This window comes from Anarrhichthys ocellatus, unplaced genomic scaffold (genome assembly GCF_004355925.1).
Source record: "Anarrhichthys ocellatus isolate YVR2014 unplaced genomic scaffold, GSC_Weel_1.0 scaffold48, whole genome shotgun sequence".
NCBI lineage: Eukaryota > Metazoa > Chordata > Actinopteri > Perciformes > Anarhichadidae > Anarrhichthys > Anarrhichthys ocellatus.
The window spans coordinates 2,773,832-2,799,761 of NW_022280078.1; the positions used below are offsets into that span (position 1 = coordinate 2,773,832).

The following is a 25,930-nucleotide window of genomic DNA, read 5'->3' on the forward strand; positions in this document are numbered from 1 at the left end:
TATATCCTGAGCAGGGATTCTAGATCAGACCGTGAAGGCTGCGTCCTCTGAAGGATGCAGCCGCTGGATTGGGACACAGCCAGAGAGCGACCATGACAGCAGGACTTGCAGAGTTCTGGTGCTCCCTATAGGTCGTTATGTTCATCACACTGTTAATCATAAACGGAACAGTTGAATATAATCACATTGATGGAGGTTTAATTTGAGTAGATACATTCTTGTACAAAAAAAAAAAAAAGTTGCATTATAAAGTCAAACTTTGACATTAAAACACATTAATTGTACATGTTAAAAAACATTTATATAAATCCCTGCATGAGTACACTCGATCCAATCCAACATGAAAATGAATTTCCTCCCAGACTGAACCTGAATCACGAGTAAGCTAAACGTTAACCTGGCTCTCTTTGGGCTACCTGGCTCCACCGAGACCAACGTTGACGATCCCACATAACTAAAGAGGAAGAAGCTCGTTGTTAGCTGGTCCAGCCACAAAAACATTCACGGACACTTAAAAGAGCCAGCGACATGCAACTTCATCAGAACCACGAGTGGAGTATTTGATTTTTGACACAGTGGAGTGTAAAAGCGTGAAAGAAATATAAAAAAAATATTAGGCAGCTATAAGCATCATTCACTAGAGTGTGAGTGCAGTAAACTATTGTTCAGTTCACCTGGACACATGGTCGGGCAGCAAATGTTTCTTCTATCTTTGACATAATCGTCATGGAATACTACGGAGCCCTGAAAGCTCTGAGGGTCTGCAGCCACAGTGAGCTACACCCGGCTGTGGGTTGAGCTGTCGCTTTAAGCCGTGGCAGTGGATCAGGTTTAGTCTGTGGCCGTTTGCATTGCTCTTATTATGGGATATGGCTACCGCTGTAGCTGTGCTGCGGCACACGGATTTTATCTGGTGTCCGTTCCGTGACCTCTCACACAGCGGTGGTGTCAGCCCTCAGCGGGGCTCTCTGCGGGCTGGCCCGGGCCTGCTGCTTCTCTGCCTCTCTGCGTTTCCGCTCCTGCAGGTAGCTCCTCACCCTCCGGATGGTCTGCAAGGTGAGCACCGTGCCGGCGGTGTACAGGATGGCGGTGATGAGCCCGAACAGAGCCACGGCGGCGTCCGCCCCGCCCACGTCGCAGCTCATCCAGGTGTAGCCGTTCTGGGCGTACAGCCTCTCGCGCTGTTGACACACATCTGTGGCGTTGACCCCGATGACGAAGTGGAGGTAGAGCCCCACGGCCACCACGTACACCACAGCGGCCACCGCCTGAAACACCAGCGCTCCGTACAGAAGCCTCCGGGACATGCGGTGGGGCGGCTTGTTCCCGGCGACCACGAACAGCAGCGAGAGGACCCCCATGGTGAGGCTGAAGGGGATGCCGCCGTAGATGCCCGGCGCCCTCATCTGGCTGTACTCACTGTCCAGCTGACGCACCTTCTGCAGCTCGGTGCCCTGCAGGTTGAAGTTGGAGTTGATGTTGAAGCCGCCCAAGCCCATGGAAGACATTCCCGAAGTCACCATCTGAGCTGCGACCAGGCAGATCAGGACCAGGGCGTTGGTCAGCACAGAGCACATCAGCACGATGCCTGAAGGGAAACACAAGAGACGTGTGACACCGTACGTTGTTCCTTCAGTAACACAAAGACAGAAACAAGGGCGAAAAACAAAAGAAACAGTAAAAGATACTAGTATTAAGTTGTGTGTATATATACACACATATACATATAAATACAGTAAACTAATTGTAAGACTTTGAAGGACCTGAAGGGTCCATGCACCCCATTGAGAATCAGGGACACAATGATTGATTACTTTTATAATTAATTGCAATATGCAAAAAAAAGGTTATTATGGAATTTTTGAGGCTGCTGGTCCGAGCTCTGATGCTCTGATGAGAACAGTCCATGTGTGTGTGGTAATAGTTAATACATAATAGTCCATAACAGTTAAGGCCTTCCTTCCTTCCTTCAGGTGTAAATGTCCTGAATCTGTTATTAACATTCTTGGAGGATCAACTCTTTTGTTACTTTGGCACATGAACGGTCAGGAGCATGTGATTAATCTAACAGACTCAGATATCAGGTTATCGGCTTTCTCCTTCATTAAAGTTACTCAGCCGATGACTCTGAGAGAAGAGGCCTGTAAACACCAGAAAACCGGTCAGTCCAGTTTTCCTAGAAGTGGGGACATGTGTGAGCTGCACTGAGACTGAAACCACGGTCTGCCCTGTGACGCAGCGGCTTCTATTAGAGGAGCTTTTCCTTTGATCCGAGCCGGATACTTCCACTGGGATCCGGACTCACCTCTCCTGGAGCAAATGTGTGTGCATTTGGACTCGTGGTGCTCCACTCGAGGGGCTTCCCGCGCATAACTGGGAGGGGAGTCGGCCTCACTGGGGTAGTATGGGGGTCGAGACGAAGACCTGGAGCACAGAAACACATGCATGAGGAAGTCATCTACCGCCTGCTGTTGGTGTCACTGAAAAACAGAATCTTTTCCATGGTTTGTTTCATTGTGAGAACAACACGATAAAAAAAAAGATATTTGTAATTCAGTGGTTTATTTTACTTGTGAGAATATTGGCTGAACTTATGACACACTGTACAATAATGTGTCCGGTAATAAAGTGTACATTAGTGGTGCTGGATTGAGCTTGTGTAGGTAAAAATATAATTAACTGTACATTGATATAAAACCTATTCAAGTAACGTACCATAAGACTCTACTGAATGACTCGTGGTATAGTATTATAATAGTTCACTGTCATATATTTCTTTATGGATACAGTTCATATTTGAAAATATATAAAAGAACCACAATTTCGACAAAAGGACCAAATAAGGACGTAAAAATGATTAAAAGAGTTTCAAACTAACACTGTCATCCATTAATGTATGAACTCAGGACACAGGTAGGATGTTATTTACTAACAGCACGTGACCTCACCTGTTGGGTGATGAACGTCTGTCATCGCGTGAGTCTCGGTCCTGTCGGCGGTCCCCGTTTCTCTCCCCCTTTCTCTCCCGCTGTCCCCGGTTTGAACGGGGCGGCTGGCTCATAACGCGACCTGCTGATCGAAACCGATACGTTTCGACACAGAAATGACCTTTGAACAAATAGAAACCGTACGAGTTAATAAACGGTAAACAAACGGGTTTCTTATTAAATGTACTTTTGACGAATATTTTTTTTATTTTGTGACGTTTATTTACTTTGGCGACGGTTGATGTTGGCTTACGTTAGAACGCCACGAACGTAAAAACAAAGTAAGTGGCGTAACGTTACACTGTTATCAACATTAAGTAGTATTCATAACAACAAAAACACTCTTTTCTTTTAAAACAAGGAAGCTTTCTAAGCGTCATGTGAAGCAACAACGGAGCCGAAGACAGCTAAAAAAGATAAAACATCGCTCCGAAGCCTTTATGATACGTTAGCTTGTTTAATAGCTTCAACAATGTGATTAATAAAGTGTTCATTCGACCGTAAACTATCAAAGATGAGACTTACTGTTAATACGTGTCGATGAGAGCACTCTAAAGTCCAACTATAACGCCATTTTTCTTTTTAAATCACTCTCCGGTGTCCAGGTAGAAACAGCCCCACCCTACCTGTGGGAGGAGGAGGAGGAGGAGGAGGAAGGCGGGAAAGAAGCTACAACTTCAGGGAGGTGGATACGTCCTGTATAGTCACCGCTGGAGCTTTTCAAATTAGGTTTTTTTCGGACGAAGTTCAAGTCATTACCAGTTCTTCTGAATCAGCCGCTTTATGTGTTGTCAGTCCCCCATCCGCGAGGCCAAAGAAGCCTCTACTCTGTTTCAGGGGACATGAGCCTGTGTGTCTGTCTGTTGTGGAGGAATGTTGTTATTTATGTGCTTCTTTTATCAGCCAAGAGATTTACATGCGGCTCCCTGAAGAGCCCTGTTGTGTTCTCTCAGCAATATTAACACCTCTCTGCTCCGGAATCACACATTCCCAAGTTATTAGACAATATGGGGGCTGCTCACTGGCTTATGAATGCATATTTTCTAAACCTATATGAGCTGCAACCATTAATCAATTAGTCAATTAAGCGATCCATCCATGGCTTTAGTTATTCAACCAAAAATCACTACCGTTCACTGGTTGCAGCTCTAGTCCAGTGTGGTGTAGATTTGATGCTTGTCTCTGTCATATATAAAATAAAATGAGCCTTCATTTATTCCCAGAGGGGAAATTCAGTTGTTGCAGCAACACAAGGACAGAAATAAAGATACATTTAGAAAGTTAAAAGATAAATAATGAGAAGTAGATTATATAAATATGGATGGAGGTAAAAATAGAAACCACACAACAAGGTAAAAGTGACAGTGATGATGTGATAATGATCATAATAAAGCAGAGTTAGCAAATCTAGTATATTCAAGCAGCATATGCCCGACTGATATAGAATATGATTCAGCAATGATACTTAGTTTTTGATAGTTTATGATCAGCTAATACATGAGATTGAACTGACTATATTTTGGTTTGGTTGGACTGTCATTTGAATACATCACTGTGGGAAATATATACCAACAGGCATTTTTCACTAATTTTTTTCACATTTTACAGACAAAGCCATTAATCAATTACTTTATGAAATCATTAGAAATCAATGATGAAAATAATTCAATTTATCTCTTGATATCTAACACGATTAATGTGGATTACCATACAGGTCTACTGGGCACGTGCAAACCCCTAGGGGCCAGTAAGCCATTGTAATTGTCTGTCATTGCTTATTCTGTTGAGAAAAAATAGAAATGAGGTAGTACTTAATGTTACAGTATGGTTGGCATTAGAACTTTGAGATAATTCCTTTGTTTCTTTATTTTAGTCCAGGGGTTACGATTCAATATATTGCAACACTAAGCAAAGCGACATATTGCGATTTTTTTTTTTTAAATCTAATTTTAGGAAAAGTGTCATAGTATAAAGAACACACCTCCACATGCATAACATCTGACAAAAAAAGTTTTTTAATGGAATCAGAAAAGTGGGATCTGCATTTACATTAATCACAGTTACTGAAACATCCACCATCAACTTAGCATTAAGTCATTCAGCTGTTTGCAGGCTTATATAATTTATATGTTTCCTGCTCGGGAGATGAAGTCAGTCTTTAATTCTGAGTAAATTCTATGTTTTTAGTTAAATCATGTGAATATTATAATTATAATCAATGTCCACTAGGCGGCAGTACTAAAAAAAAAAAACGGACAATGTTGCAGCAGTGAAGTACTTCCGGGTTGTAGCTCTGTAAACAACAACTTGAGGGCAAAACGATGGGCAAAGCCAGCGTGGTTTAACACACTAGTCGTCCTTTTCTCCTCCGTTCAGTCATGCTGTTCCTCCGGACGGCTGCTCTCACCTGCAGGGGTCTGACCGCCCTGCGCTGCCTGCCCGCCGGCTGCAGCGCCTCCAGATTCACCGCTACATACATCCAGGGCCAGAGCCCGGAGCCACGTATCCGAGAGTACTTCTACTACATTGACCACCAAGGACAGGTGAGTGTGTACACTGAACACAACACAAAAACAGACTGATACAATAGATTCTCCTGCTAGCATGACATGTTGGTCTCTGCTCCACTCACAGCTGTTCCTCGATGACACCAAAGTGAAGAACTTTGTTACCTGCTTTAAAGGTAAAAATCACACACACACACACACACACACACACACACACACACATAAAGTGCTTATTTAACAGTTTATAATTTCGTCCAATGCATTTTTAACTGCAATTTATGAATAGCCCAAAAAATACCTCCACCTCATAGACTTAAGCTCAAGTGTAAACAAGGCTAAAGGAACAGTCTGACTGTTATGTATGAATATAATGGCATGTCAGGATAAACCTTAAACCGCATGTGCCTCCTCATTTTAGCAAACTGTGCACAATAATCGTAACCTTGAATATTAGTTAGGAATATGCACCATGTAATCACAATATCTGCCCAAATAGTTTTTGAAAAACTTGATTTGACACACGCTTTAAAAGATAAGGCTATCAGTATTCTTAATTTTTTTTGTTGTCAACAAATCCCATGAAGAGACTAACAACAATGTGTAGTCTGTCTCTCAATACTTTCCGACTTCTTTGCCCCGTCTGTGTCTCTCAGCTCCTAATGCATCGGTTCCTACTGAACAGCTAAATCTTTAAAAACAGCTCATAAATATTTAGTTTTATTTAAAAAAGAAGGGTCAGTATGTTTTTCTAAAACAGCTGGTCACTGTAGTTTTTGCCAAACGTTACTCAAACAGGAGGAAATAGTTCATTTGTTGGGGACTATTTTCAGCTGCGGATTAATCCACATTTGGTGCTCTGGTGAGTACTTGTGGCAGCATTACGGTGCGTGTGGGATTGAGTCAAAATAGCAATGAAAGAACACGTCACCCAGTGCTACAGTGAGACTCATTGGTGTGTTTTAAATACATTTTGGACAACAGAGGACACGCATATAACAGGCTTTGGTTCACACACATTAATTCTCATTGATTGTTTAATGGAATTTGTTGACAGGAAGAAAAACACAATATCCCCAAGACAGGGTGTCATGGTCAGGTAATGAATCAAATGTGTGCTAAAATAGCTGAAACCTCTGACCGTGTGTTTAAGTGTGAAACACCTGTAGATGCCTTCAGTGTATTTCTGATGTGACTTATTATTAACAATAGAGCAAATCTCATGTTTTCCATCACATGATGTCTCCCTCATCCTTTATTACCAGACATAAAGTTCCTGGTCTTCTTCTTCAGTCGGCTGCGTTCCAACCAGAGCGGTCGCTATGAGGAGGACTTCCCCTTCTTGTCGCTATGTGGCCGGGAGAGGAACTTTGTGCGCTGCGATGACCGTCCCGTGGTCTTCACCCACCTGCTGCAGAGTCCCGCAGGAGAGCCGGAGCTGCTGTCGTACTGCGGCGGGGCAGAGAAGCTGTCCGCCCCGTTCCGCCCGGAGGCGCTGTACATGCATCCCGTCAGCGGACGGGTTTACCACCCGTGCTCAGAGCGCGGCGTCGGCCTGGTCAGGTCGGCTCTGGCCATCGAGCTCAGCCCGTTCTTTGTTTACGCTTCGGAGCACGGCCAATCGGGACAGCCTACACACTTTATCTGGGGGGGGCAGCGGCAAACGCTGACCAATGAGCTCGCGGGATGCTTCCCCACTGCGGAGGAGACTAGCGGGCAGCAGGAATGACTGGGATAACGAACAGAACTGGTCAAGTGGGTGCCTTAGAATTTGAAATACTGTCCACGTAAACCATCTGTGTCCCACACTGGCAGTGAGCAAAGACAAGAGTTGTGATCACAATGGGATCGTTACTGTCTGAAGCCTGAGCTGATGTTACTTTATGTAATGTGATATGACATCTCACTCATATTCATTGATGATGCAGAGTCTTTTTTTGGCTTTTTTTGGCTTGAGACCCCTCAAACAAAGCATCGTCTCAATTAACCTGTAAAGTAAAGAGCAGCATTAGAGCAACTTTGCTAAAGGGAAGAGAGCAGATACTTGGCACACTGAGATGTTTGTACATCAAGCAACACCAGACTACAGACAAAGCCTACAAATATATATAATATATATCTTATTTATAAGAAACGGCTACATTTTCAGAGTCGCAGATGTCTGCAGCAGAGTGCTAAACAGTTTAAATAGTTTCACCATTTTGGCTGGCTTAAATTAGAAAATGTGATATATTCGGTGTGCTTGTGTGGATTTGAATCGAATAGTATTTAATGTTCTTGAAATATGATGGAAAGAAAACCCAGAATGTGAATCTTGAATATATATTTATAAGTGAAAAACAAACTAGAAAGCATTTTAGAATATTCGACTGAATTTAGGCGCTACAGTCAGATCCTTCTTTAACAAAGTGAGATTCTTTGGATATTTTGTTTTGTATTGCTTTATGTTACAATCTTGATAAATGTTTTACGTGAAATTGCTTCTGCAGATCTTGCCACTCTCTCCCTGAAAGTAACATTTACTCAAATATGGTACTATGCCATTTTACTGTATGTGTACTTTAATCAAGTAGTTCTCTGTCGTGCTGATAATTCAACTCCACCACATGTATCCGACTGATGTAGCTGTCGCTTGGCAGATGAAGATGACACATTATTTCATTCAAAGTTAGTCTTACACATAAACGTATCTACAATTCAACACCATGCAAGGGGCCATTTTTGGAGTACATTTGTTTTATTTCATACTAAAGCCATGTTGCTTGCACTTTTGATTTATTACCTTTTCAGTGCATTCATATATATTTTCTTTCACACATAAATCCGTCCTCCTGTCACTGTTGGCCCACTGCCAGAACATGAGAGAAGGTAAACGTCCTCATACAGTTGCGCACCATCTAATGAAAGTCTCTATTGGCTCACGATAATGTGTCATCTCAAACTGGAACTGCAGCATCGGTTTTTTTCCCCCAGCACACATCACGCCTCTCCGTGCGTCGGGGTTTTTGTCTCAGCCACACAGAGCGCGAGGGGAGTCAGTGGAGCTGAAAACAAAACAAAACTGCAAGTCCCAGAGATCCCGGCATCAGTGAACCGATAGCCAGGGCTTTTAAAAAAACAAAACAACATGGCAGCGCCGTCCAGCGACACATGCGAAGCTATGGAGCGATCTATCCGGGAGCGGGTCCCCCCGCTGCTGACGGACCTGTACCAGTTCACCATGGCGTACGCGTACTGGCGGACCAGACGGCACCAGGAGCCCGCCGTGTTCGAGCTCTTCTTCCGGGACAACCCGTTCGGTGGCGGCTTCACGCTGTTCGCGGGGCTGCGCGACTGTCTGCTCTTCCTGCGCACTTTCCGCTTCACGGACCAAGGTGAGAATGTCATTTGCACCTAACGACCCGTGTTATCATCAGACTGCTGTTCAAACAGTATGAAGTGAAGGCCAAATGTAATCAATGGCGGTGTTAAAAAGTATCATCACATCGGCTTGTCAAACTCTTTTTACGCTGTGGTTGCGCAATACTCCGCCGCGCGACCCTTTAGAGGCGTTTCAATGTGAACTTTGACGTTGACACCTGACCTTTTAGCACTACAGGAATAATCCGTAATCTCCGGTGTGCGCATGAAGCAACAGCACACCGCATACCGAGAGAGTATTTAACACTGCTTCTCCTCATGGAGGCGAAACTGCAAGTAATGAAATGCTTTTGGCTCAAATGTTTTATTTCTTAGTTTATTTTTTTATCGTAACGACTGTCTCACTGAGCTTTCTGTTATTGTTATCATTGCCCTGCTTTTGCTGCTTTGTCTGTCAAAGCACTTTGTAAACTCTGTTTTTAAAGGTGCAATATATAAATAAAGTTATTGTTATAAGTGCAGCACAAAGCGCTGTACAATAAAGGAAGATAGACAGACCATTAAAAAAAAATCCTGCATGGAGGCAATGTGAGAGCTGCATAACATTGGAGTGAAGTGAAGCTCGAGCTGTCATGGCCACACTCCAACATGTTCGGTCTAAATGTCACCACGGTCACAACTCTGAAGTCTGTCGGTCGCTGCCGGAGGATAGATAGATAAATATATACTTTATATGCTCGATATATACAATAAAATAACAGAGCAGAATATAATGCATTTAAATAAAATCAAATAATTAAAAAAAATGCACAGTACTGTATATACACAATAAAATAGAATGTTTTTAAATTAACTAACTAGGTAAAAAACAGTAGTGCAAGGATCACCAACAGCAATCAACAACAGTGTAGCGGTGTTGTAGTCATGTGAAGGATGATTTGGCCAGAGGTGGTTTATTATAGAGTCTTATAGCAGAGGGCAGGAATGGTCTCCTGTATCTGTCCTTGTGAGTTTAGCTTCACGGCGAGTTATTCGATTTCAGCTCCTTTACTGTAATTGTGTGTGTGTGGTGAGCCGGGACACACGTGAGGACACATGTTCTTGTGTAAGAGCACATGTGTTGGGGGATGAAGGATGCTCCTCTGTCGCTGGTCGCGTTGCGTTCCCAGCTGTGTTGTGCTAAACGTCGTGTTTTGCGGATCCAGATGTGGAGTTCCTGCGCTCCGTCCTGCCCCCCGCCACCGACCCCGCCTTCTTCCAGTTCCTGCGAGGCCTGGACTGCTCCGGCGTCACACTCCGCTCCGTCCCGGAGGGCACTGTGGTGTTTGCCAGGGTGAGCTCAGCTGCAGCTTTTCAGGGTGAAACTGAAGGTCAAAGGTTAAATACAGGAGGAGGGGGGAATAACCTGTCTTACATCTCTAAAACATCTGCAGGAGCCTCTAATGGAGGTGGCGGGTCCGTTAGCTGTGGTTCAACTGCTGGAGACCAGTTTACTGTGTCTGGTCAACTATGCCAGGTAACAACCAACAACCATACACACAGAAAAAACAGCTGGTCCTCTAAACATATTACATATACAATGCAACCAGTAAATTACTTTTGTCATTGGTTCTTTTTTCTGATTAAATTGACTACATTTGTGGCCTTCCATGCGTACATAATTGTGACATTTCAGGTTTGATCGAGGCGAGGGATCATTGCCACATGTCATCACTCTCTCTCTCTCCACACTGCAGACTAAATATTGTCCATGTCATAAGATGATCTTTAAGAAAAAGCCCAATTATGATGTGATTTGAGCCTAGTTTGGCGTTCTCTGCTTGATGAGAAGGACCGAGGTTAAGATACTACATATGAGGAAATGTCTGGATATTTACGAGAGTATTTGTATTTCACAGAATGATGAAGCCATAAAATACATGATTTCTTGCGTTGAAATATTTCACTGAATGTAAGTATCATATGCTGTAGCTTTAAGAAAGTAACGGAAGAAGCAAATGCAAAAAAAGAATATGCATGTGATAGTCTTACGCATTGTGTATAAACTTTATGTTCTAAGTTTAAAGAAACTCGGGCAAGTTCAGAGGGAGTATTCGAGGTGAATTCACTTTTTTTCTTTCTCAAAATAAAGACACCAAGGCGCCCCTATGTAAAGCATTAACACTGAAATTCAATTACCAAATTAAAGGGGAAAGGCCACAGCTTTCTGCCCAAACTGCACATTTTATAACCCTGAGACTCAACTCTGAGACTCAAAGCAGCCTGTTTCTGCTCCTCTCTGTTGTCAGCCTGGTGTGCAGTAACGCTGCCCGTTTCCGCTTGGCGGCCGGCCCCAGCAGGAAGCTGCTGGAGATGGGCCTCAGGAGGGCTCAGGGACCGGATGGAGGGCTCACCGCCTCCCGATACACACACGTTGGAGGTGAAGTTTGTGCGGTCTGTAACGTGTTCATATATATGTATATATATATATATATATATATATATGTTATTTTCCTCATGTCTGTATGGAGGCACATGGATCTGGATCCACTGAAAGAGCAGTTTTCAGCCCCCGGAGCAGATAAAAACATCTGACAGAGTGATGCACAAGGACTGTACAGAGCTGCAAGATTGCAATTACTTGAAAACCTATGAACAAGAGCCAGCACCAGATGGTTTTTCTAAATGCTCTCAAAATGACTATTCTTCAGGCGTGTCGTGATAATGTTGACACGCCCGCAGACTGACACTCGAACCTGTCTTTCAGGGTTTGATCTCACCAGTAACGTTCAGGCTGGTTTCCTGTTTGGGATCCCAGTCGCGGGGACCATGGCACACTCGTACGTCACTTCCTTTACCTCCCTGGAGGAGGTCTGGCCACAAGTGAGTACTGTCCCTCCTGCAATCACCCTCAAAGGACCACACCAATGATTGTAAAGCTTATTTAGCTCGACAAGTACAAATTGTGTGTTTTTACTGCCTAGGTTTAGTCAGTAGCGTATCGCTGATAAGACATCCTATCTTTTAGATAATTGAAAATAATTAACGGTTAAATCAAGCTAAAGAATAACACACACTTGCTTTTTTCAACTTCTTTGTTTTAGTTCTTCTTTCAGGTTTGTCGTCGTCGTTCTTCAAAAACAATAGGTGATCATATGGAAAAGAAGTTAACTGTGTCCTCTGTCTTCAATAACATGTCCCCGTATCACGTCTCCGATCAGACTCTTGTGGCGCTGAATGGGGACTCCGATCCAGTTGACATCATTTCGTTGACTAAGGGCTGGTTGAGTCGTGTGTGTGAGCTTCTGGGAGGTGAGCCTGGGAAGATCCGCGAGGGCGAGTTGGCAGCCTTCTTGTCCTACGCCATCGCCTACCCTCAGAACTTCCTGCCTGTGATTGACAGCTACAGTGTTGGCTGGTAACTAGTGGTGCTACGATTGATACTAAAAAAACTGTGTGTGGAGGCTTTTGTCATGTGATCGTTGACAAGCGTCTCACTTTCTGGAGAATCTCTATACTGTACAGTATATCTCAGGCCTCCTGTTTTCACTTCAAATCCCTCAGATATACATAGATTAATAAAGTAAACAATAATTAATAAGGTAAATAATAATACGTTTTCTCCACTTTCGAACTTCAACAATTTACATAGTATACTGTGTGTTGCACAATGGGGGAAAATAGCTAAGTACATTTTGAGGTACTTGTATTTTACTTCAGTATTTCTATTTTATGTTTTATATTTCAATTCCACTACAATTCACAGCGAAATCTTGTACTTTTTTACTGCACTACATTCATTTGACAGTTCATATTAACAAAATACATTATAAAAACATATAATCAGCTTACAAAATATTGCAAATATACCAGTGGTCCCCAACCGTCTCTCACATGGTTTAATTTCAATAACTGTTCCTGACCCAAAGAGGTCAAAGTATCCAATAATTAACTAAAAATGCAAAACTTATATGAATTTTGTGTTCATTTCTGAAAAATGCTGCGTACACATTGATGCATCGATATTCATTTAATAATTTAATTAATTAAAGTGTATCAGTCACAAGGCCGGCTGTCTTGCACTTTTTAATACTTCAAGTAAATTTAGCTGATAATACCTCTGCACTTTGACTTCAGTAGAATTCTAAATGCAGGACTTTTACTTGTATTTGAGTATTTTTACATTGTGGTATTAATACCTTTGTTTAAATCCAGGATCGCAGTACTTTGTTCACCACTGACATTGCATCTTTTATTTTATAACAAAGGCATTACAACACATGTAGCCTAAGAGGAATCATAGTTGGAGTTAGTAAGAATATAGATAGCAGAGCAGTACATATTAGTTACAGCAGAAGTACAATGTGCCGTTTGTGCCAGCAGGTGTCTCTAGTGTCCTCTGAATGAAATCAGGTTTAGACCAACAAATCTAAAAGTAATATAGTTTGGCTAACCCTAACCCTCATTTCACATGTCAGTCACATGTCTTCTAATTAATATCAGGACATTTTACAAGTAATAATTCATCGAAAACTGGGGAAAATCACAATTTCCCAGAACCCAAAGTGACCTATTAATTCTACTAGTTCATGTTTGATGATTGTGTGTGTGTGTGTGTGTGTGTGTGTGTGTGTGTGTGTGTGTGTGTGTGTGTGTGTGTGTGTGTGTGTGTGTGTGATTTCAGTAGTGGCCTGTTGAACTTCTGCGCGGTGGCCCTGGCCCTGTGTGAAGTGGGCTACAGGCCCGTAGGCGTCCGCCTGGACAGCGGGGACCTCTGCAGGCAGTCGCTTGACGTCCGTCGCGTCTTCAGACTCTGCAGCGAGCAGTGAGTGAGGTGCCCTGCTGCATGTGTGCGTCTCTAACAAATCCCACAGTGGGAATACGTCTCACTCCTCCAGAGGTCTGTGGCGCGCGTCTGATTGTCCTGTTCTTCCTCTTTGTTCGGCTTTATCTCCACAGCTTCTCCGTCTCTGCCTTCGACTCGCTGATCATCGTTGGGACCAATAACATCACAGAGCAAAGCATGGCGGAGCTCAACAAGAAGGTAGACTGTGACTGAACAGGTGGATTGTTTATGATGATTATGATTATTGTTCTCTGATGTTCTGTGTGTCATTATTTCAGGAGAATGAGATCGACGTGGTCGGGGTCGGAACACATCTGGTCACCTGCACGCGGCAACCCTCGCTGGGCTGTGTGTATAAGGTAACGCGCTTTATCGTCTCTCCAAATGCCTCCAACTCACTTCTCCGTTTTTAACATTTGCATGGCGCCATTTTTTTGTATGTGTATTAGCTAGTGGAGGTGAGGGGAAAGCCCAGGATGAAGATCAGCGAGGACCCAGAGAAAAGCACTGTCCCCGGGAGGAAATCCGTCTACAGGCTAATAGACGCCGAGGGTGAGAATCCACGTCCGTCTTCAACTCTCTTCACCCAAAATTATTTCTCTCTATGTTTTCACCATCTTATTTGGGCTTTTTTTTTTTAGCTGCACAACATGTGACATACCAGCAGATGACCGTGGCCATCCCTTTAATGTCTCTGGGTGTATTAGGGCCATTATTTAACGATATGTGATCTTTGCAATAATGAGAGAAAGCACCTTACATTTTTAAAGGAATTCAGTTCGCTGGATCACCTACTGATGTTATCCATTGATAATATTCATTTTGTTGTGAGATAGTATTGTATTCATATCACCCACACAGGATGCTCATGTTCGCATTTGAGCCTAAGTACATGTTTCGACTCGTGAAAGTTGAGCCATTTTTGGCAACGTGGAGCTGAGACCAACAAGTTAGGATGGACCAAAAAAAAGTCCCCATTTGGTAAACAAACCCTTTTTGATTTAGGAAACACAATGGCCGACTGACACCACCCCTCGTTCCAGTTGTAATGCTGTAAGAATAGAATCATTTGGTCTCCTGGTGCATGACGAGCATCGCAGCCTCACTGGGCTGCCAGCGCGCTTGTAAATGTTTTCATGGGCTTCCCGCTCTTTTTTTTTTTTTTTTTTTTTTTTTTTTTTTTCCCTCCCTCGCAGGCCATCCTTTTCTGGACCTGGTGAGTCTCGCTGTGGAGTCTCCTCCAGAGGCGGGAGTGTCTCTGAGCTGTTACCCTCTGATGTGTGATAACTCCTGTGTCTCAGTCATTCCAGCTCAGGTCACCTGTCTGCGCCAGGAGGTGTTCACCAAAGGACAGGTGAGGATGGACCGGAGCTGCTCAAAGATTTTACTATCTTTTTTAAATGAGGAGACTAGTTGCTGTTGCTCTTGTGTCCTGTCCATCATCACGTCCATATTTTTGGGGTTCTCATCTGAACAAAAGTCTGTTGAATTGTACACCAGAAGTGGACTGGAAGGCTGTATAAAGTGTGCATTATCTCCCTTGTGTACTTGATGTATTGGACAGCAGTAGACACTCTGGACTTCATAGGGAAGACACACCCTTAAAGTCTGCAGTTTGAATTCAGCCCTCGTCTCTCTCTGTACACTTTAACCATAAACCACATCTGAAAGCAGCAAATTCAAATATTTGATGTGGGTTATTTTCATTCAATGGTATTACGGGAAAGAAAAGAAAAAACTTTTTAGGATGAAAGACAAAAAAGATGAATATCCTCTTTGTGGTCCTTCAGTACAGAAAGTCACCCGGCATGTACTTCAGCAGTAGAATGTATAAAAGTAACAATAAACCACAGTTAATACGAGTATCATACTTAATAAAAAGATAGATTGGTTGCTTCGTAACGCTGCAAAATAAGACAATATTGCAGGGAACGTGCTGCGTAGGAGTTGAGTCTTTATGAATGTGTCTTCCCACACTTTCTAGGTCACACACCCTCTGAGCAGCGCTGCAGAAACTAGAGTAAAGGTCCAGAGTTCCCTCCAGACTCTGCACCCCCGACACAAAAGGCTGCAGGAGCCCGACTCTTACACGGTGAGCTTCACACACAAACACATCTGGACTGGATACACATCAAATAAACACAGAGCTTCTCATCTTAGCTACGGCGTTCTCTTCCACCAGGTGGCGCTGTCGGAGCAACTCCATCACCTGGTCACAGAGATCCAAAAAGGAAGCTCCAGCAACAGCAACTTCCTTTTAGCCAACTAAATATAATCCTAGACAACTGCTCTGTTGTCATCGCCTGTGTGTTTTTTTTTTAATCTTTTTATTGACCGTCATTTCCAAAGTGCCTCCTGGTGAGAGAAGTGCAAATACGTTTGTAGAGCATTCTCCCAAGGAACCCTAACATACTCTCCAAATATAGGAATGCACTAATGTGCTGTGGCCTGTGTCATTCAGCTAATGTCTGTACAACAGGGTTAAGATGAGCACAGCTTGACCAGAGTGGACAGATGGAAGCAACACAGCATCTGGACTTAATGGACTTTTTTTTCTGCTGGAAACTGTGGTTTGATGTCTTTAACTGAAAACTGCAAAGCAATCTAATGATGGATAATAAAAAAAGGTAGTGAGTAGACCTTGAGTTCAGATTGATTGTCTTTCATCAGTAATGTCTGAATGTTGGGGTAAGAAGGGATGATAGATTGGTTGGTTGAAAAACACAATGTAGATTTTTAATTTGTAACTCAAACTCTTCAATCAGAAATGACAGACTGGCCCTTTTGTCAACATGAATTCATAACTAACACTCACAGTATACTCCCCTAACATGCAGGATTTGTCTTCCGTCTTCAACCGTCCACACTCATCTTTAACGTTTCATTTTCGCTCCCTTCAGAATGTGACGGGGATCGTTTACTAAACTTAAATTTGATTAGCTAATTAATCCGGCTAAACAAAGGTTTAAACAATAAGCTCTGACAAGGACACTACCTGCTCAGCAGCAAACAGCAGACAGACCCGGCCTTTCCTTTGTTTACTCAGGAGGTGGTGGAGACCAAACTAAGAGCTAAAAGGAGAGTGAATCTCCACATAGTGACATTAATCAGGTGGACACATATAGGAGGTTGTTTGCTCCCTCGTGACCAAATATAGATGAATGCAGATTACATTTCTGCTACTTTCAACATATTCCAGCAGTTTTTGAATTAGCTCCATGCTATCTACGTATTGCTCACATGTGATAATCATTCTGTTCAAGGTGCATTTCTTTAACGTAATTTACAACTTCTTCATTTGCAGGCTATATTTTGAGTTTTAACAGCAACTGCAGAAGACGAAATACCCTGATATTTGTGTGCAGTTGTACTTTGTGTGATATTTGCTTTTGTCCTTTTGGTGTTTGACTTATTTTGGATTTGGGATCCGGCTCAGAAGGGTTTAATGATTGGATCCACTTCATCCTCTCTGCACATGCACTCTCTTAAAAAACCCTTTGCTGCAGATGTCTTCACCCTCCCTTCCTCTCTGCTCCTGCACATGCCAGAATGTTTCCTTGCATTGGGATTGGCTGCCCGCTGACCAGTAGTAGTAGACATGCAGCTACACCCAGCAGACATATGGAGCCGATTAGACATGGGGTAGGAGGCTGTGATGTCATCCCAGACTGTCTCTTCTCACTGAGGTGAACGACACTGTGAATCTCACACAGTCCACACTGAGAGCCTTCAGCTCATGTTTTGTGCTCATGCATAATATTGAAGTTGTATTTATTAGGAAACATTGTAACTGACGATCACCATCAGTGTTGAAAGACTATAATGTTGTAGCTTTCGTGGTAAAGCCCTTTTAGTGCCTGTTTTTTTTACCGCTACTGACTCCTCACTCACTACTACTCTTAACCTGACGGCCGCTAGGGGTCGCTAGTAATAACACAACTGAGTCAACCTCTGACCCCCATATGCTGCACTGCGCCCCCAGCGGAGGGAAAACGGTTCGCGGTGTGTTTTAGCCAAACAAACCGTCCAAAACAATACGCGTGAGCCGCAGAGCAGCGTGCGGAGGCTGTGTACATTGTAGTTCCGTTAGCTCAGGGGTGTCCAAACTTTTTTCAAAGATGGCCAGATTTGATAATGTGAAAATGCCCAAGGGCCAACAGTCCCTGCTGACATTATTTTAAACAATACAAGTAGCCTATACATACATTGTTGTTTAATCATTTTATTTTCAATGACAGCAAATAGCAATGTAACCAAATGTAAGCATTCATGTGTGACCGGACTTTGGACATGCCTGGCCTAAACCTTAGTTGTTTCCTGTGAAGATGGAAGTTTATTTAGAAAAGACAGTAGGCCTATGCATGTAACAAGCGAAAACAGACTCATGTTGCTGGACTTTTGCAGGAAAAACGCACGAAAAGTGAGGAGTAATATTTCGTAAGATATCAATAAAACGGGGATGAATTTATATCATTGTATAAAGAGAGTGACATGAGAAGATCAATCTCATGTCTGTAAGTTAAATCAGCTATAATCACTATTTTAAAGTGATTAGTGACTCGTCTAAAACATTTAAAAAAAAAGGAATAACTTCAATAGAATCATTCTATACAATGTAGCTTCTTTACATTCTATTAGAATGTAAAGAAGCTACATTGTATTAGAATGTAGCTTCTTTACATTCTATTAGAATGTAAAGAAGCTACATTGTATTAGAATGTAGCTTCTTTACATTCTATTAGAATGTAAAGAAGTTGGTGTTGCCTTTTCTTTTCTTCCCACAAGAACGTAATTTTGTCAGGTTGATAAAAAAAAAATGTCTTTACTTTACTTCCTGACATTATTGCTGCGTAAGGACCACTCATGTCATTTAATTTTGTTTTTGTAAAACGTGTGTCACGTGTCTTATATAACTACTTAGCGCCGACTTTCTGCATAAGTAGACGCTTGTTTTTGAGTTTGAATGAAATGTGGTTTTAGCATGCCTTACAGGTTATGGTGTCTAGATGAGGGTTAGCCAGTTAGCTTATAGCCAGTCAACACACCTGGCGGATATCTGCACTCAACTGATGACACGTTTTTAGGTATATAATATTATTAGTGTTCATATTTGTCTTTGGGAACGGTTTAAAAAAAATGTAACTTGAGTTTTTTAATAACCTGCTATTATTAAGATGCATAAATGATTTGTTACTGCAGCTGATGACTGGCTGACATGTTGAGACCTTCCTCATTTAACCCCACTTGACCTCTCGCCCGGACTCATCCCCCGTCCTGTTCCCTCTGTGGGTTCATCCGCGTTAAACGTGTGTTTCCTTTCCACCGTGGATGCAGGTCCCCTGGAGACCCGCGGAGGTCGCTCTGCTCCCTTCCTCCTCTCCGCCGTTGGTTCTCCGCTGAGACTCCCCCTCTCCTCCCCGCATCCTCCCTCATTCATATATATATATATATATATATATATATTACAGCACAAGAGGGAAAAAAAATCTGATCAAGCTTTTCCGGTCGGCTAGCCCTAATTTCCTCTCAAAACCTCTGGCGCTGGAGCAGCGCGGACGCACAGACAGAGAGGTCCTGGTCGAGGAGCAGCGAGGAGAACCCGGGGCAATTAACTTCATAGCCTGCTGCCTGCCACCACGCCTCCGCACGGTTACCACTGTGTATGGTAATGCATCCTGTCGGCGGTTTAACGTGCCCAGGAAGGAGGAGTGTGTGAGGGGAGAATGGTTCGGCGGATGGGAGCGCAGCCACTCCGTGGTCTCCCATCCGCGCGCCTCTCTGTCTCCGTGAAGCCGCCGCAGAGCGCCCTCCGTTGCCCGTCCTCTTTTTCTGCGCTCACCACCGGGTATTTTGTCCGACTCGCCCTTGCATAACTCGGCGTCTTTGTCGCTCGCACGGACTTCACTCTCCAAACGGCCAGGAGCGGGACAGACACGTCTCAAAGTTGCTAAAGGGAGGCAAGCGACGCGGCGTGGATTCAAAGCCGGACTGTGGGTGACTTTTTCCGGTCGTTGGATTGAAGGAGCGGCAGGAGGACACTTAAAGTCTGGAAACACGAGTCCAGCGGTGATGAGATCTCGCTCCGAGAGGATTTCACTGGTGTGCTGCCAGAAGCATCTGGAAAGGATAACACAGGGATACACTCCCCCTCCAGAGAACCAGAGGACAATTTCACTGTTTCCGCTCTTGAGTGATATTTGTTAGCTTTTGTTTTAATGTCAATCGTTTAATCACACACGTACTTATAACTTCTGCCTGCTGGGATTTGGATTCATAACGAGATTCCCTCCTGGCATCAGTGGTTTGGACATGTTAGATGACTGGTGCGTTCAGTGATTAAAGCATCCTCACCTATAAACCGCCACAGATCAGTAATCCTGCGAGGTGTGCGTGTCGCTATGCAGTGAAGATGTGTGCAGCCAGGTTCAGCGGCTGCCACAACGGCTGTGCCGATGAGGCCGCCGCCGGTGGGGCCGCGGGGTCTGCCGGTCCGGTCACGGCCTCCAGGATGCAGGACTGGACCGAGACCGGTCCCCGCATCCTCCACAGCCTCGAGATGGGGACAGTGATGACCGTCTTCTACCAGAAGAAGTCCCAGAGGCCCGAGAGGAGAACCTTCCAGATAAAGCAAGACATGCGGCAGATAGTGTGGAGCCGGAACCCTGAGAAAATAGAAGGAGAGGGTGAGTATTGATGGGATTGAATGAATTAATTCATGCACGAACGAGAAGGTGTTAACTATAACTACAGTACATGACATCCTTGATGCGTCTCAGTCTCATGCATCGTATGCACTTCTTTCTTCTTCACATCTTTATATTGTGAGCCAGTCACAGATTTTGTATCAGAAGATGCTGAAGTGTCAGAGAACATGCTGACAAATGCAGAAACGGAACACCGGGGACAGTTTCTTCCTCTGCATGTGCAGCTTTTTAAAGTGGCGGTTCACAACCTTTTGGCTTGTGACCCTTTAAAATATAGGGCTGTCTGCTGGTTACCTCTTCTTCATCACAGGTTGGTGGAACTAAAGAGAAATGTTCTGTCACAGATTGTTTTTTATTGGATGTTCAGAGCACTGAAGAGTTAAAAGTATTATTGGGTTTTACATAGAAAAAAAAAAAGATATTAAATAGAACTTATTCTTTAATATAACGGAAGCATCTGGTGACCTCAGGTCGAGAACCACAGTATTAAGGTGTCAGTTTACCTTAATTACAGAGAAACACATGTTCTCATTTTTTCACTGGAAAGAAAGTTCCATGAACCTCACAACTCTTTCAGTGTCGGCCCAAATGTATCTGTTGGACTGAAAACTGTCAAGTATCAACAAGGAGCACTTGAAAAAGCCACCGACAGATAATGGTTACCTAGGTTACCTCGGTGCCTGAAACCAAAACACTCTCCGTGTCTGCACACCACTTGGGCTGGTAGACGATAGTAATGCAGCGATGCGACACCGATATCAGCTCGATACTGACTCCCTCGGGGAAAACATGTTTTTTTGTAGTTTGGGGGAAGTGACCCTTTAAGAAGAGAGTTTGTTTAGATCTTTTCTGTGTGCGCCTGCTGTACAGATGCAAGAGTGAGTATCACTGCATGTGACCTGTTGCGGTCGTAGCCCCCCCCCCTTCCCTATCCTGACCCCAACTTACAACTCAAGTGATGTCATGGGCTTTCATGGCTCTGTGACCTCTGCTTCCTCCATGTCAGCCGGCCGGTAACAGAATAGTATACATGGACCCTAAGTCCTGGCACAGTGCCTGATACACTGACTGACTGACTGGTGGTGGGCCGAGGTGGCCGTAACTGCCCGCTGGAGTGAAGCGTAGTGTCGGTGGTTCACTGAAAGTGGCAGGCTGCTGCTGGAGCACCGTTCTGCCTGTGTGGCATGTGGAGGCTTTTGTCTGCGCCCTGGATTTCTGTAGCCTGGGGGAGGATTTGTTACAGTGTCTGTTAGCACCGAGAAATCTTACGGCATTCACAACTGGCATGATAGAGTTTCCTTCTGTCTGCCATGTGTTATTCTAACTCAGACTTTATGGTAGCACCCTGTAAAAAAAAAAAGAAGAAAAGGACTCCTCCCCAATGAGATAGGAATAGGTTTACTGCTGTCAGGGTTGTGTTTCCATCGTCCCGCTGAAGGGGTTTCTTTTTGTCATAACTTAAGAAAACATCACCACCAATTGGACAACACGTGTGCATCATGATGAAACACTGGAAAAGCAAACAATTAGAGAAAACGCTGCAAGTTGCAAAGAGTTGAAAGACAAAGAAGTTTCCAGATGGCGCTAAAAACAGATGTGTTGATGTTTTTACGCTGACTATACGCTGTTATACTGACGTAGCCTGTATCTAACGGCAAGCCATTCATCGTGCACAATTCAATAAATGTATTTAAAATCGGATGCTCAACGCTTCCACACCACGCAGATGAAAACCGTGCTCTCACACAAACACAGACGGCCCTTTACGGACGACCTCCCTCTGGACAAACCCAGCTGTACATTCCAGGAACTCAGTGGGTCTTTTCCTTCACTTTATCTCCCAGCTACCCACTTTTTCTCCCCTCCTACCCCTCCTCCATGTCCCTCCTCCAGCTGTCCTTTCCCAGTTTCCTCCATCCACTCACAGCCAACTAAACACCCTTCTCATTTTCTAGATCTTCTGTGACCGCCCGTGTCACCGAGTCTATTTTCTTTCACTTTCATTCTGAAGTCTCAGGTCATTCGTTTGATTATATTGTTCAAACTCATATTTATCTAAGTGACCCCTTCACTCTGTCTCCTCTCGCCTCCCCCTCCTCTCCTGATTTTCCTTCCTTTTTGTTTTTGTTGCCCTTATTTCTTTTGTTTTTTTTCTTCTACTGTTTTGCTTTCAAATGAAGTTCCTCCCTCAGCTTTGCTGTTTGTCTTTTTGAGATGAGCGCCTTGGCAAACAGTGGAGGTATTAAATCCTGAGGCGCAGGAAGTGTGGGGTTATCAGGGAGTGTCTCGCTTCCCGTCTCAGCCTGAAGGACTGGCTGGCTGCAGGACAAACAAAAGGTTCCAGCGTCTTCTGCAGGAAGCGAAGACGTGGACCACAGATGAGGCGCTGCTTCGGTGGTTTGCACCAAATAGGGAGTCATTTAAAGTGTGATTGGGACTGCATCAGTGCGTTTGCTAAGACTAACTAAAATGACTACCCGTTCCTTTGTCCATTTTATAACCCTAACCCTTGGGCTTATTTTTCATTCTGGTCTCCCATAGTTTTGCTTCCCTGCGATTTCTAATCTCCCCAAGTAGACTTCTGCCATCTGGTCCGGACTGATGTTAGCAGCTGTACCGAGAACAGTTTGTTTCACTGGAAATGCACTGCAATTATCCACGGCTGGTGGTTTCAGGTCAGCAGTGCGCACAACGCGTGGTGCGTTCAGGGAACTTTCATTCAGTCCAAGCAGTGAGCACTGAGAAGATGGTTAGTTTATGAGCTTCTCTGGCAATGATCTTTGCGTTTTGTTCTTTGTGTGAGACTGCTGACGGTATCTTTTCCTCTGATGTGTCTCCAGTTGGCCCACTGTGTGAAATCCCTCACCTCTTCCTCCTGCTACGTTTACATCAGACTGTGTGTGTGTCTTTATCACAACCATGCTTACGGCCTGGACCAGGGTTAAAGGCCACAGTGGGAGGAATCATGCCTCGTGTGTGTGTGTGTGTGTGTGTGTGTGTGTGTGTGTGTGTGTGTGTGTGTGTTGTGGAGTGAGACAGGCAGGGAGCATGTCCAACGTCCAGATGGCATAGCAGGAAGTAATAAAGGGAAAGGCCAGAGTAAAAACAAACAGGTTTTGGGGTATCAGTTTGGGAGGAAATTGAGTCGACTTTGACTGTGAAGAACTTTGTGCTAACACAACTTACCGACGTCTTTACATACCTGAGTTTCAGTACCAACACTGAAACGTTTTCTTTAAACATGTTATCCAAAAATCCCTTTTTCTTTTTAATTAAATTGATCCAATGTCTGTGTTTAACATAAAGCAGCCATGAAAGAACCACAGTGTAAAACTACCACAATGGACAAGCGTCAAGGTTTTTTCTTGCCCTTGAAAACAGCAGCTTGAGTTCACTTCAGGAGGGAGTCATCCGCTCTCATCCAGCGAGATAAACTGCTGAGAATTCTTCTTAACAGGAAATATCCGTTGAAAATGTAAGTAAACAAGATCCGGAGTAAGCATTTGATGTTGATTTTAGTAGATGACTGTTTGGAATATTCCATAATACGACATCTGCGGTTGTGAATGTTAATAAGTTGGATGGGTTCAAGTCCAGATGCTCTGCAGCTTTCCCCCCCCATAGAAGTTTAGTGGCCAAACGGTCTGTTGGAGGGTTTTGTTTTTTTTCCAATCAAAGAATAAGGCTGGTGTTCTTTAATATGTTTCTCTCTTTGTTAACAAATCCTTTGAAAAAACGACTTCCTGTCTGTGAGTCTCAGCCCCAAGCCCATTGGCTGCTAATGAAGAGGTACATCTTTAATAACGGCTGGCTCAGCTATTTCCTAAAACAGTGGGTTAGTTCTCATCAGACATTATTAAACAGGACGAATTAGTGCATTTGTTGGGAACTATTTTCAATCTTCCTTCAAAAGCTTAAAACAGAGCAGGTCATCTGTGGGTAAGAACTCTGTCAGATTCAGTTATGTGTCGTTGTCCACCCCCACACACACACACACACACACACACACACACACTAAATCATGGACACATTTCCACCGGAAGATAATGGACTTCTTTCTTAATCTGATGCCAAACATACTCGCTATCATCTGGAGGAGGCTCAGATAGGATCCAGATTTCTCCTCTCGGCTCTTTGATTGAGGATCACACACAACCTGCTGAGGACGGCTGACTTTGGCCCGATAAAGAGCAGCAACAGGCTTTGATTGTTCTGTCCTCTGTGTCCCCCGTCGTCCACCTGTTGGGCAGAACACTTAGATATGAGACGTCTCTGTCCTCGTTAATATTCCTGTTTTGTTTTGGCTGGAATAAAACAGCGCTGAGGCTTCACAGTCACATTCAGTTCAGCTGTGTGTGTGTGTGCTCTAGTAGGCCTGTGTTTGGTGTGTGAATGCCAGAGCATCTATGAGTGTATGTTTGTGTGTGTTTGCACAAGACATCTGCTATGTCAATAAGCCGGGCTTTTCTTTGTGGGTGTGTCCACTGCTGCAAGTGGCAAAGTAGAGTCCGACTCGTCCACTCTGTTAACCCTTCTGGTGCAGCTGAAGCTCTGTAACCTTTCAGTTATGTATGCATTACTCGTTAAATGTAGAAATGATTAGATAGAACCTGCCACAAGTGCAGCTTTTAACCCTTAACATGCTGAGTTTTTACAGTGAGAAGAAAATGTGGTGTTGCCAAAATGATGAGGCAAATCTAGAGCTGGAGACACGTCCGTTAAACGAATGCCAAAACTTATCAATTCAACAATTTCCCTTACTTAAAACCTGCCTTAATTATCCCATAATCTGTACAAATACTCCACAATAGTGGTCTAGATATCTTAATGTAATACTACCTTTCTGTACAGTAAATACCTGGCTATCTTTGACCTATACTTAGGCTGTTTGCCTGTTTACTGTGTAGTGCACTTTTACGGCCTGCCATTTTATTTTGGTGATCGTTGAGCGGCTCTACAGCTGTCGGTGACGACTACGTGTCCAAAAGTTACTCATTTAGCATCCAGATGGACAGAAGAGTCTTTGAGGATTCTGGACGTACCTTTTTAAAACTGTGGGACATTTTGTGTTTAGATATTTTAAAGAGGACTTTGTATTTATTTCTCATAAAAACAGATGACTACCACGTTGACGTGATTGTAATGGTAGCACACTTTGGGGCTTGGGAAAAGCAGCCTCAATAATCCTATGTTTTATTTAGTAAAAATAGAACAACTTAGTCACTAACAACCTCAATCATTAATGTAAGAGCTGACTGAGGAGCTTCAGCAACATTTTCCAGGCTTTGCTTTGGTCCTTTAGGGGTCAAACCACTGAAAGTGAGCGACTCCGTCAGGGTTTTAAGGGAAGTTTAGGGATTCTTTTTCCTAATACACGTGAAAGCTAAGCTATGAAAAGTGGCTGTATGTGTGGCTGCTGCTGAAAACCTCTTCAGGCTTAGGGAGCATCCTGCCACCGACAGCTGAAATGTTTGTGTGTCTGTTTTTTGGCTCTATGGGCTCACACACACACACACACACACACACACACACACACACACACACACACAC

At 43.7% G+C, this 25,930-nt stretch overlaps 4 protein-coding genes across 5 annotated transcripts in view; 3 read left to right on the plus strand and 1 right to left on the minus strand.

The window, feature by feature from the left end:
* Positions 1–42: 42 nt before the first annotated feature.
* LOC116395687 (MARVEL domain-containing protein 3) lies at positions 43–3,597 on the minus strand. Its single transcript, XM_031869754.1, has 4 exons — positions 3,513–3,597; positions 2,949–3,108; positions 2,306–2,424; positions 43–1,588 (listed from the first exon to the last, which is right to left on the minus strand). The coding sequence occupies exons 2-4, from the start codon at positions 3,059–3,061 to the stop codon at positions 933–935; spliced, it is 888 nt and encodes a 295-aa protein (XP_031725614.1). The 5' UTR covers positions 3,062–3,108; positions 3,513–3,597; the 3' UTR covers positions 43–932.
* Positions 3,598–5,265: 1,668 nt separating this feature from the next.
* cunh8orf82 (chromosome unknown C8orf82 homolog) lies at positions 5,266–7,968 on the plus strand. 2 transcript variants are annotated; one of them, XM_031869665.1, is made up of 3 exons: positions 5,266–5,530; positions 5,622–5,670; positions 6,757–7,968. In XM_031869665.1, the coding sequence occupies exons 1-3, from the start codon at positions 5,366–5,368 to the stop codon at positions 7,218–7,220; spliced, it is 678 nt and encodes a 225-aa protein (XP_031725525.1). In that variant the 5' UTR covers positions 5,266–5,365; the 3' UTR covers positions 7,221–7,968. The 2 variants fall into 2 exon arrangements, with proteins under 2 accessions (XP_031725525.1, XP_031725526.1); XM_031869666.1 differs by having other exon boundaries at positions 6,785–7,968.
* An 83-nt stretch (positions 7,969–8,051) lies between these two features.
* naprt (nicotinate phosphoribosyltransferase) lies at positions 8,052–16,313 on the plus strand. Its single transcript, XM_031869664.1, has 13 exons — positions 8,052–8,865; positions 10,057–10,184; positions 10,285–10,367; positions 11,140–11,270; positions 11,598–11,713; positions 12,052–12,248; positions 13,515–13,655; positions 13,790–13,874; positions 13,955–14,035; positions 14,126–14,228; positions 14,873–15,030; positions 15,661–15,768; positions 15,859–16,313. Exons 1-13 carry the CDS (start codon positions 8,619–8,621, stop codon positions 15,943–15,945), a joined length of 1,665 nt encoding a protein of 554 aa, XP_031725524.1. The 5' UTR covers positions 8,052–8,618; the 3' UTR covers positions 15,946–16,313.
* A 2,842-nt stretch (positions 16,314–19,155) lies between these two features.
* The window catches only part of LOC116395636 (1-phosphatidylinositol 4,5-bisphosphate phosphodiesterase gamma-1-like), a 21,790-nt gene continuing 15,015 nt past the window's right edge, over positions 19,156–25,930 (plus strand). Inside the window, exon 1 of the mRNA XM_031869663.1 lies at positions 19,156–20,359. Within this exon, the coding sequence (XP_031725523.1) occupies positions 20,086–20,359 (274 nt within the window). The 5' untranslated portion in view covers positions 19,156–20,085. The remainder of the gene's footprint in view (positions 20,360–25,930) is intronic.